The following is a 12,104-nucleotide window of genomic DNA, read 5'->3' on the forward strand; positions in this document are numbered from 1 at the left end:
AGAAGTGATTTTTAATTTTTTTAGATGCAATGGTAAACTCACAAAATTTAAAGGGAATTCATAAACTATGTAAGTTGTGGGTTTTTTTTTTTGTTGCCTTTTTTTTTTTATATCTGCCATTTTCAATATAAGAATGAGATTTTGCATGACAACTGAAATGTAATTTTCCATAAAAGTTCCTCAGTATTGAAAAAAGCAACAGTTTTAAGAGTGAGAAAGAAATAAGAAGAGTTACCTCACTGAAAAAAAGCATCTTACCGTTCAAAGCGTTCAGTTGTCAGTTGCCTTTTTAAAAAATCACAGTCAGTCTGCAGCTGTGCAACTTTACTTCGAAGTATGGACACCTCTCTATTATAGCTGCTTCTAAAAAAGATCATGAGAAGCAACGAAGTTTTCCTTGGACACCATCAGCTAGGAGCTTAGACCCAATAGAGCAAGATAAAACTAAAACAGATGCTGAAGATGTTCTTTCACACAGACCAAATCAAAGACAAATTAGAAGTAGCAAGAAGCAAGTGAATGCAACAGAATGTTTCTGGAAGAAGCTACAGTGAGAAATGAATGAGAAGCTGGCAAGCCTCTCACTACAACCTTACTATAATACATCATGGTTTTTTTCAGACAAGGGTAAACACAAACATGTTTTATAAAAACAGACGAAACAATTAAATCATTAATTTATTGATTTACTATGATGCAATGTCAGATGGTCTTTATGTGTACACTTAAAAAAAGAAAAAAGGAGTAATTGTCTACAAAAAATACAAACACAACAGATATGGCTTCAGTAAAATTATATTGAGTAGGCTGGAACTATCTGGCTAGAAATGAACACAACTGAATCAAATATAAGTAAATGCTGTATTAATGCAAGCTCAGAGCACTAAAACCCAGAGTTTGAAAGCTTATCAATTACACCCTTGGTGTTTGGACCCAACTGTTTCAACTGCAAGAATCAAAATGCTTGAAAAATCTTAAGTAACGTGATTAAATATTCTTCTCAGCAAGAAAAAAAAAAAAACAATATGAAATAAGTTGTCTAAACTAGAATCTAGATCGCTATGTTATTCCACAGAGTCTTCAAAGGCAATATGAGGCGGAGTGCTCAGAAGTCACTTTTGGAGAAGCAGAGATGTACTAGTTTATTGCTAAAGCACTGGACTTGAATTCTGACAAATGAGATCCAGTCCTAGCTCAGTCACAGGCTTCCTGTCTGGCATCCGCTGGTCTCTGACTCCAGAAGATGCAAACTACTCAAGAGATTCAATCCAAAAAGTACCGCAGAATATTTTTTCCTGTGTTCCCTATTCATCAGTAAAATTCCTAGAATGGTGTCTTGATCCAGTATGTCGAGAACAGATGCAGAAGACAAGAGGACCAGCTTTCGATGATATCTTATTCCAAGTCCCTCAGAGACAGACATATGCTTTCAGGATGGAGGAAAGAATTCAGGGCCCAATATTATGGTAAAATAAACAAAGAAAGCAAACAGCTTTGTGAGTTCTGAGGTTATTCCATGTCAATGACATTTAAACAAAATCAGATTCATAAAGTAAATCACTAAAAAATTAAGAAATATTTTAATTTGGAACCCCTATGCACAGTAATCATCATAAGAGATTACATGATGATACCCTATTTTTTTCACAAGGCATCTTGCTCATTAACAGTAGATACAAATAGCTTTCAACAAGTGGCTTAGCTATTAAGTATTCTCTGTTTATTTAATACTTAATCACTGTAGAGCCTCAAGATCTCATTTACTGTACTATCACCCAAACAGTGCTCTGAGTAACACAACTACTCACTCTTTACAGCTCAAAATCACAGCACTAGAGAACTTCACAAGCTAAATTTCATTTTGAGAATCCTTCTAAAGTCAGAGGTTGTATCATTATTACCTTTTATAAATCAAGTGGAAGTGCAGGCACAATAAGGCCAAAACTGTAAATAATACTAAAAAATATAGACACGTGACTTTTGTCAGAACTGAAATTTTGCCAAGTAAATGAATTTTTCTGTTTCACAAGACACAAACATAATTGTTGTATATTTCAGGCAGAGCTGTGAGCATTTCAAGTTCCTGATCTTTAGACTGCAACTACTACAACCTGTATGATAGAAAATAAGGTATATACAACTAATTGTCACACCTGAACATTCGCCTAGTAACATGCAGAACCTTTGAGGTAAACAGAGAAAAACGATTCAATAGACTAGCCACTGTTCCTCTAGGAGAACATTTTCCTTCTTCCTGCAATATCCCATCCTATTAACAATGCAAGTACTGACATTCGCCACAAACAAGGGAACCCTACAATGTGTGTGGAAAAATAGTGAAAAAATTACTATGAAGTTACTTAAACAGAGTTTTATAATGTTTGTATGCAAAGAAGCTAAAGCTAAATGAAAACCTCCTTCTTTGCCTTTTTTTTTTTTTTTTGTGGTAACTTTCATGTTTATGTTCATAGTCAGGACATTCCACTAGTTTATGTTCTTTTATGCTATTATTTTTTTTCCGCCAAGTAAACAAAACTCAGCAATTCTAAAAAACAAATTGCACAGGGGAGATTATTAGTGTTGTCACCTACAGATTCATTGAGATCACTGCTGCTTGAGGTGGACCATCACCTGTGGTAAACCACAGCCTTTACGTAAATCAACTAAAAGCGTTTTTCTTGCACATTTGGTCACCAAGTTACATAAAGCTTTTAACTGTTTAGGTATGCTATATTATATCTCATAAGGAAACATTATCTTCCATTACCTTCCATACATTTCCCCTCTCTCCTTACCTCTGTGTTTCCTAAGTGGGTTTATCAATTTTTCTGAAATTCTACTTTGACTTTACTCTTCACTACCATCTACATGCAGCTGCTGCTCTTCCTTCTTGCTATTTAATGTAGAGATACCACCTATAGTCACAGGCTAATGTATCCCCAGGAGAATTATCAAGGGCCCCAAGCCTGTCAGTATTCAAGATGCAGTTGGACAACGCCCTCAGACACACGGTGTGAACTGTGGGGTTGCCATACGCAGGGACAACAGTTGGACTCAATGATGCTTGTGGGTCCCTTCCAACTCAGGACATGCTGTGATTATGACACATATAATAGAAACCTCAAATTCCCTGCTCCATATCGTGAAGAAAATTTTTTAAATCCTCCACTTTTCTTCTATACGAATTTCATATACACAAATATCCCCCTTTTAACTTCATTGCTCCAAAAGGATTAGTCTTTATTCTGTAACTGTTAAAACATTTTTCTGCTCTAGGTAGATGCACACAATAAGAAGTTGCAGTCGGCTACAATGGAAAGTGCTGGCCACATTTAGTGTAGGTGGCAGGTTTAGTTCTATTTATACTTCAAAGGAATAATAAATGCTGAGAGTTTTCCTTAACATTTCATAGTAATAGCAGCAAAAATACAGTTGCTTTTTTAAAGCACTATGACTTCAGTATTTATTATGTAAGTGATTCCTTCTTTAATCAAAGTAAGGACAATGGGCATCTTCAAAAGGTAAGCAATTCACATTTACCACGGACCTAATTTACCTGGGTTTTTTTGTGAGCAGTAAACACATGGTAAAATTTTACTTTCAATTTGCTTTCAGATGCTTGGTGAATCCACTCTAAAGGAGTTAGGACTTCAGAGTACTATCCAATATAAAAACATAAAGCATAGTTCAAGACTGAGAAAATCTGTGTTCTCTTAATAATTCAACCATATTCAAACTCTTCAAAGCCAAACAGGAATATGATGTTTCGCTTAGAAAGCAGAGTTGAATTAACTTGTTTCCTGAAGCTAAGAAGAAAATGAGAACCTGTGAGAGAGGTGGTTAAATATTCTGAGAACTGATACACTCTGATGCAAAGGTTAAATATGCAAATCATACTGCAATGCATACATGCATTTATAGATGTACTCAGCAGCTAAATAAATTTAAAAATTATCATGGGTTGGCTGTTTCTGTAGTGGAAATAACGTCCAGTAATGTCTGCAACAGATCAGCTACTTTGCTATTAGGTAGTTATGTTCACTAACAGGCTCAGAAGGAAAGGATTTTAGTGACTGCACTGAAAAGATGCGAGAGTTTTGTCAGACAAGTGAACTTCAGGCAAGGTGTCACCTCCTCTGGCTGACTGATGTGAGAAAGAGTCATGACCAGCAGAGAAAGTGAAGCAGACTTTCTGGAGTCAGACTGGGGACAAAGCCAGAGCAAAACTGAGTGCTTATTCTCAAGACTGTGAGAATTCAGCAGGGTGTTCCTTCCTTTCAGCGTAGGTTTACTGCTTGTGCTAAACTGATGTCCACCAGGGTGCTGATTATTGAAAGTGATATGAAAGACCTGTAAAGAAACTTTAAATAAACAATGCCATGAAAGGCTAAGAGACATCGCTGCAAAAATCTGCTCAGCCATCAAGAATTTGACTCTGTGAATAAGTGTTGTCAAACAGAAAAAGTTTCTTTGTAAACCACGTAAGAAACACATATACTTGTTAAAACTTACAGTTTGCTCTCAGCAAGTGTTAGCTTGTCTTTCAGTAATTGAATTTCGGAATCTTTCTCATGGGATGTTAAATGGTTCTGAAATTCTTTGTCTCTACTAGTAGCCAGCAACGTTTCAAGATTCTGAACTGTAAGTCTCTCACTGGATAACTGCTTTTTCAGCAGCTCTGCTTCTGATTTTATATCTTCTAATTCACCTAGAACCTAGGGCACAAATTGTACACATTATTAATATACTGGTTTACAAACACATGGAGTTCTCTTTTGTGAAAAGCTGTTATAAAAACTGAAATTATTAGAAATTTCATAAAAATGAACAGGAAACTGAGCTCACAAAACAAATTAAAGCCTACAATTATTTAAAGTTATACTTAGTTAAAAACTATTCAAGCTGTGTTACTGGAAGCTGGATTACTGAGCGCTGGAAATGCTTGTATAAGCACCTAGAACATAATTGGCTTTTGACAGCAGTAGGCTTTTGCACAAGTACAAAAATAATCTTTACTATACTTCATTCTATTCCACTAGGTTAGCTCACAAATAGCTTCTTGGCTTTTGCTGAAAATGTTGGAATGCTTGTTTTCCTCATCAGTTCTATGAATATAAAAGAATTCTGTGGGGATGAGAACTACTGTTCTCAAGGTCTTGAATATTAGAGTAACAGACTGACCAAGTCACTAAGTAAAGACACAACAGTCAGCTGTAAAGAAAAAAGTTCAGAAATTGTGACTACTAAGAACTGTTTAAACTATTTCAAAATATTTAATGAACTTCAGCCAAGTCTAAATTTCAATTATTGAAAAATCCATTAGGGAAAAGTCTTTAGTATAAAAATAAGAAGTGCGCTATTCACTTTTTTATGAAAGTTGATAATTTGAATAAGTTTAAAAAACAGTACAAACCCCAAATAAATATAATTTGTCTCTGTGGTATAGCAGAAACTACTGCTGCCACATTTTGTAGCGATAACAAATGAAAGAAACTCCTCCTTGTACAACACTCACAGATATAGATCTGTATACTGCAAAATTTATAATTTATATAAAAATGTAAAATTAGTGATGTAAATTGACTCACCTTGCTTGCAGAAGTAATTTATTCTTTTCTCTGAAAACCATTAAAAGTGAAGGAAGATATTTTATTGTAGCAAATTAAATTTGCCTTTGCTGCTTACCTTTTCATAATCCATGCTTTTGGATGTCAGCTGTCGAGACAAAAGTTCTTTGTTAGACTCAAGTTTCACACAGAGTTCCCTCACAGAAGCCAGGTCCGCCAACACAGAAGACTTATCCAGTTTTTCACGTTTAATATCCTCTTCAAATTTGGACATATTTTTTGTAATTGAGGAGATCTGAGATTCATATGCTTGATGTGCAGCAATATGCTAAACAAAGACAATATGGAGATATATATAAATATATGGATACCCCTTCAGTGTTAAACAGTAACAGTTCTCTGTTGGATAACAGGGTTTTTTTTAATACTTTCTTTTCCCTTCAAAATTAATTTTCCCTATAAAATTATATTACATTCATTTCCTCTCCCTAAATCACAGGTAAGAACAACTAATAAACCAACTGTGCAATTTTTAATCACCATCTTGAAGAATTATACAAGTACTATACAAGAGCAGAATGAGGCTGGATTCCATCTTTGGAAAAGAATTAAAAGCTTAAAACCCCCAAGATACAATATATTTTTAACTTAGCTTACAATATTAAAGTCTCTAACTCTTTCTGGTTAATTAAAAGCATGAGACAAAATATGGTCAATTCACAACTACTATACTCTAAAACTTTATTGATCTTTATGAAGGTATTGCTTCTAAAATATGAAGCTCATTATTTTCTATGCTATGTGTCTAGGTTTCAGTATTATGGAATCCTGATTCTGTATTTGGACTGCTACTACAAGATTTTTACCTTTACTCCAGCCACCAATGCTTCAAATACTTAATTCAAAGCTTCAAAGAAATTTAAGAACTAAGCTTACGAAATACTCATAAAGCTATGTGCAAAAATTTTGAAGCAACTAAACAAAAGGTTCTTACAGAGACAACAACATAATAGCAATAATCACCCAACAGAAGAGATGTAAAGGTGTTAAAATATATGCTGTGATTCTAATGATGGGAAAGCAGGGAAGGGAAAAGGAAAGCACATCTAACCAAAATCAGTTACTGTTTCAAGAACTCAGTGTCCATATTTGAAATATTCACATATAGGAATTATTTTCCATTAAAGCACTAAAAATAGTATGCTGACTTTATTAAAAAACACTTGAATGTATCCCACTTTCCTTAACAGAATTTTATTGCACAACTTATTACCCCTTGAATTTCTTTTTCCAGAAGTTCCACTCTCTCTTGGAGATGTCTCCGATCTGTATCTACAGAAAGCAGTTCAAGTCGTATTGAGTTGCTTTCTCCTTCAGCTTGATGAGCCTTCATTTCCCAGTCTTCAGCTTGTGTTTGGAGCATTCGGAACTTCTCTAACAGTTCTTGGTTTTCTTTTTCCTAAATGAAACGGTAAATCATTCTGCAGTGATCACTGTACCTTCAAGTTGCTTGATCTTATGTCATGACTACTCCTTATATTTTTTTTTTCCCCCCCCAGAAGAAAGTAGATCTTCCTTGATTTTCTTAATCCCACTATCTGGCAATTATTCAAGGGCATCATTGCTTTTGCAGGTCCAAATAGTAAGTTAACACAGTGATGGCATTCTGTTTTATTAAACTTGGCAGTTGTTACTGAGTTTCAAGGCTCCCAGGAGAGGGGTTATTTTGGATGTCTCTGCATTATCAAGGGTCACATTACTGAGATGTACTGATCTGCCTACAGATTATACTTCTACCTTCGAAGCCGTCAAGGTCTCAAATCTGGAAATTTCAGTTATATAATTATGAACCCTGGTTTTCATTTCTTCTTTTTCACGTATTGCATCTTCAAGCTCAGTACTGATAGCCTAAAGAGATTACATAAAGGCAAAACAGTGCATTAGAGTAAATTAATCACAATATATTACTGTATCAGACTAAAAGTAATTGCACATGCCCTAGATTTTATTCTATCCCAATTTAAGTAATTTAGTCAAAGTCCTTTGGGGTTTGTAAGATTCAGAAATATCCCCTATTACTTTAGATACACCGAAGAGTTTTTCAGGCAAGAATAATCATGAATATCATACCAGTTCATAAAATCTGCAGCTTCCCTGATGACAAACCCTAATGATCTTTGGAAAATTCAACACACAGATGTTTGGGAGCTAGGACTTTTTTAGCTTTAAGATTCACCATCCCTGAATGAAGGAAGTTTTGTGTCACTAGAAAGTCAACTTTATCATAAAATAACATTTATTTTAAAGTAGAATTGCAAGATAAAACTACTAGATGCATTATTAAGATCATACCTAGATATCAAAAATGCACCATGGAATTTGTTTGAGATTTTGCAGCTGCTAACTCTGGCCCTCTCAGGTTCAGCTCTCACCTTGCTCTGAGTTCTCTATACTAGAGAGCCCAAAAGGCAAGTATCATCTTCTATTTCCCCCACATTTGATAATGAGGGTAGATGATATTGCTTGCTTTCTTTTTTTTTTTTTCTGGTATATTAATATTAATTAACAGCAGCCTTTTTACTGGGTGCCTTATGTAGCATATGCTGAAATCAGTTCACTTGTCTGTGGTAGCCTTCCAAAGCACACTGGCAAAGCTTTAGTCATCATATTATTATACTATTCAATATTTCATCTTAGTAGATACCTGTGAATGGCATCCCTAATTTCAATATTATACCCACATATCTATGTATATAAAACACTGAACGTTTTTGTTATATATCGTCCATGCGCACATTCTATTATACAGGGACAATTTTGTCATGCACTTGGAGCTGGGAGGCTTTTGGTCAGTAGTAACCAACTGGTGCACAAAACCTACTCATTTTATTCCTCAAACTGCGTGAGGGATTAATAAGACTGAATACACTTCAGGCTCTCCAAGCCATGGATCACAGACCCAGAGAATTCCAAGGAAGAAGAGACGGAGCAATGATGATTGGCAAGAGTGCAAACAGACTCCTCAAGGGTCCCTTATGCTCCTGAGTGAGCCTTACACACCAGTGACTGGTTTAACTTGCAGACCCCTGGAGAACATCTCAAGATGAAGATGCCACAACTATAATAATGATGGTAATCAAACAGTTTAACTCACTGAAACTCTCTACTATTTCTGTCTTGTAAAAATTTTATTTAACCTACACCATCAACTTGAGATAGCTCATCTTTCAATAAAATATTCAGTGATACCCTACGGAAATAGGTAATTCCTCAAGGCATTAAAGATTTTGTTTCAGCTTTGATTCTGTAACTGACGTGAGTTTAAGTGTTGCCTTTATAGCATGCACTTTACAAGAAATTGCATTTAGCCATCAGCAGCTGAGAGGGACTGTATACCTCCTGTCTGGAAAGCTGACCAGGAATACACATGAACCAACTCATAGTCTACTGAACAACCATAATTCACTTCCCACCTGTGTTTTGGCCTAAAGCTACTGGCTAGCTATTAGCAAGGAGGTAGATTGTAACTACTAGAGAGCTAAGGAAATATGAAATAATATAAAACTAGTACAAAGAAAAATATATAACATAAAACTCTGCAAGTAGTCAAATAAAGTACCTGAACAGAGTCTCCACAAATAACAAAACCCACACACACAAAAAGCTGCAATATACAGCTGAACACCAAGATACCACCTCACCATGACACCTACCTTACCAATGCAAAGACAATCCAATAAGAACATTTCTCCGGGGAAATAGATGGCACCTTTGAATTCACCATCTAAAAACCCCACACAACCTTGACACAATGGAAAGGGAACCCCTCCTATTCCCATGGACTGTGCATCCTTATTCATTCCTGAAATCAGGAAACAAATTCAGACTATTCAGGACTACCATCTCTTAAAAATAAATTTTCTTCATTCCCTGTGTCTTGCAGCTTTTGAGCCCTCTTGTGTTTTCTACACCGACATTAACCCAATTCATCAGCAAAAACAAAGTTCCTGCAGAGCGACACACATGAATGGAAACTAACCTTGCCAGAACTGGAAATTAAAAACCTGTCAATCTCTCTTTACAGTCACCATTACCAAGGCTCAAAGAACACAAACATTAAAATTTACATTCCAAAGCATTCTAATCTCAAAACATGGCACACCACAATCAATACACCTAATGCTGCATGGACACTAGGTGGATGACACTAATGAATTACGATGCACCAAAGTGAATTCGGATGTGCTAGCAATCTCCTCTCTCTCACCTGACTAATAATCCACTATCTGCTTTTGTGTTTTCTTGCTCTCTCTTAATAATCCCTTTTCCACAGATAATAGACGCATTTTTTTACCAATTAAACACCAGCTATCAAGTGATACAAACGATTAACACAATTTCATTATAGCAGAAACAATTATGCCCTGGATTTATTTTATTTAGATTTCTTTTTCTAATCTGAGTAATTACTTTTGCAGTTTCTGCCCAGCCATTTTTAATAGCCCAGTGTTCAAGAAATACCAAATCAAAAGTGAGGATATAGCGGTTTTGATGTACCAAGAAATAAGCAAGAAATAATTCAATACTTCAGTATTGTGTACTGCCTTCATACCTGGTTCTCTCTCGCCATCGTAGTCAGGTCATCTTGCAATCGTCTGTTTTCGTTCAGAGCTATTTCCTTCACTCTTCCTGTTTCTGCAAGCTCTGCATGGGACGCATCAAGCTGGCGACGTAAGCTAGATACCTCACGGTCTCTGTTGCTCAGCATGTCCTTGATATGGCTATTAAGTGAAAATCTTATTTAAGTTGTCCCTTCTTATACTATATCACATACTGCTGAAAATGATCAGATGTGGATTTTGGATATGTTTGTTTTTTTGGTTTTTTTGGGTTTTTTTTAATTTTTATTTTTTTTAAAAAAGGTAAATTTCTTGCTCTCTGAAGGCTGGAAAACTGAGTCTAAACAAATATAAGCTAAGGATTTAAAATGTCAGAATGCACAAATAAAATGGAATTCATCTTCAACTCGGAAGATGTCTCTGGCAAGATGTATCTTATTACACAAACAGCAATTAAAGATACTTATGTTTATCCATGTTTAGTAGTGGTTACAGTATATTAGCCATTGCATATTTTATAAACCATAAAGGAAGAAGACAGCTTACACTTGAAAGACAACAATCAAAAGAGTAAGGAAGAGATTAAACAGAAAAGTAGAAACATAACTATGTGAGTTTCAGTGAACTTCTGCATTAGTTTTTTTGCCAGATACTTCATGCATTGATGTACCAAATGCTCAGTTACAATGGTCTTCAAATGTTTCAATATTGGTGTTTAAATATTTCATTATTAAAAGCTACAGTTTTAAAAGTCATGCTTAAAAAGAGGCAAGAAGATCAGATGAAGCCCAGCTAAAAGCTACATAAATACATTTTAATTAAGACTGTACTGGTAGCTTAAGGTGGAAAAATTAGCTTGCCAATAATTAAGACCCAAGTCAATCTAATAATATCTAGTGCAGTACTTAAAGTACCAAAAAGGTACTTCTTAACCGAGAATTATGAAATGTTACCAATTTAGGAAAAGAAATATAGACAAACACTTGTTAATGGCTATCTTAGCAGCCTGCAATTTAATTGCAGGAGAAGTCTCTTCAAAAGTTGTGTACATCTCCCTCAACGCAGTACACTCCTTTACTTGACTTAAACAGAGTCAACTCAGTATCACCAAAACAACTAAAATAGCCATTTACTTTCAGTTTAAAACCACTAGATAAAATAAAACCACTGAAGAAGGCATCACAGTCTTTACTCACTCTGTTGAGGACTCCAGCTCAGAGAGAGTTAGACGTAAATGAGTAATTGTTTTTTCCTAGAGAAAGAAAAGCACAAGTTGTATGAAGTATTATTATATTGCAACATAAGAGGATACCTCAAATCAAAGAACTTTATGTTTATACATTTTAACCCTTAACCAATAAGCAATTGCATCTTTGCACAATCAAATTTCTAAGTTTCTTTTCTTTACCGAAGAAGGATTGCCTTGTCACCAAAAAAGATGCAAGTCAGCTATAGGTTCTCCCATCTCATGCTAACACCTTATATCTCAATAAATACCTCCAAGTACAAAATGTAAAAAATACTTCTTTATTTTCTTGGAGTGTTTAGGGAATACACTAACACTCATAATTTAAATCTTAATGAGTTTGCAAATGACTCTTTGTATTGGCTAGGTCCAAACATAGTGTTTATGTGATGCCAAAAGCTCTGCACAAGCTTTGTCATTGAGGCAAAATGTCTCCCTAAAATTTAACTGTTGTAAAAATCCCCATATGGATCACAAAGTAGTACTTTTACTGCACATACCTTGTTAGCCAAGTTGTCATCTAAGCATGCAATTCTTTCTGTTTTTTCATCTACAGTTTCTTGAAGACTGTCCTTTTCTTTGTCCAAAACAGTGATAGTATTTCTAAGCACATTGACTGCTTCATCCTGTGAAGCACTCCTCTGGTTTAACCTATCTATAAATAAAATAATA

At 35.2% G+C, this 12,104-nt stretch overlaps 1 protein-coding gene across 2 annotated transcripts in view; it reads right to left on the reverse strand.

The window, feature by feature from the left end:
* The window catches only part of CEP135 (centrosomal protein 135), a 38,465-nt gene that overhangs the window by 2,792 nt on the left and 23,569 nt on the right, over positions 1–12,104 (reverse strand). The window contains exons 17-24 of one of the 2 annotated variants that reach the window (XM_082050337.1): positions 11,933–12,087; positions 11,383–11,438; positions 10,180–10,348; positions 7,365–7,475; positions 6,841–7,026; positions 5,686–5,895; positions 4,513–4,715; positions 259–363 (exon numbers count right to left, since the gene is read on the reverse strand). In XM_082050337.1, the coding sequence (XP_081906463.1) occupies positions 259–363; positions 4,513–4,715; positions 5,686–5,895; positions 6,841–7,026; positions 7,365–7,475; positions 10,180–10,348; positions 11,383–11,438; positions 11,933–12,087 (1,195 nt within the window). Of the gene's footprint in view, positions 1–258; positions 364–399; positions 1,427–4,512; positions 4,716–5,685; positions 5,896–6,840; positions 7,027–7,364; positions 7,476–10,179; positions 10,349–11,382; positions 11,439–11,932; positions 12,088–12,104 lie in introns of those variants that run through there. The other variant, XM_082050338.1, reaches the window with a different exon arrangement.

This window comes from Streptopelia decaocto (genome assembly GCF_964273445.1).
Source record: "Streptopelia decaocto genome assembly, chromosome: 4".
Lineage (NCBI taxonomy): Eukaryota > Metazoa > Chordata > Aves > Columbiformes > Columbidae > Streptopelia > Streptopelia decaocto.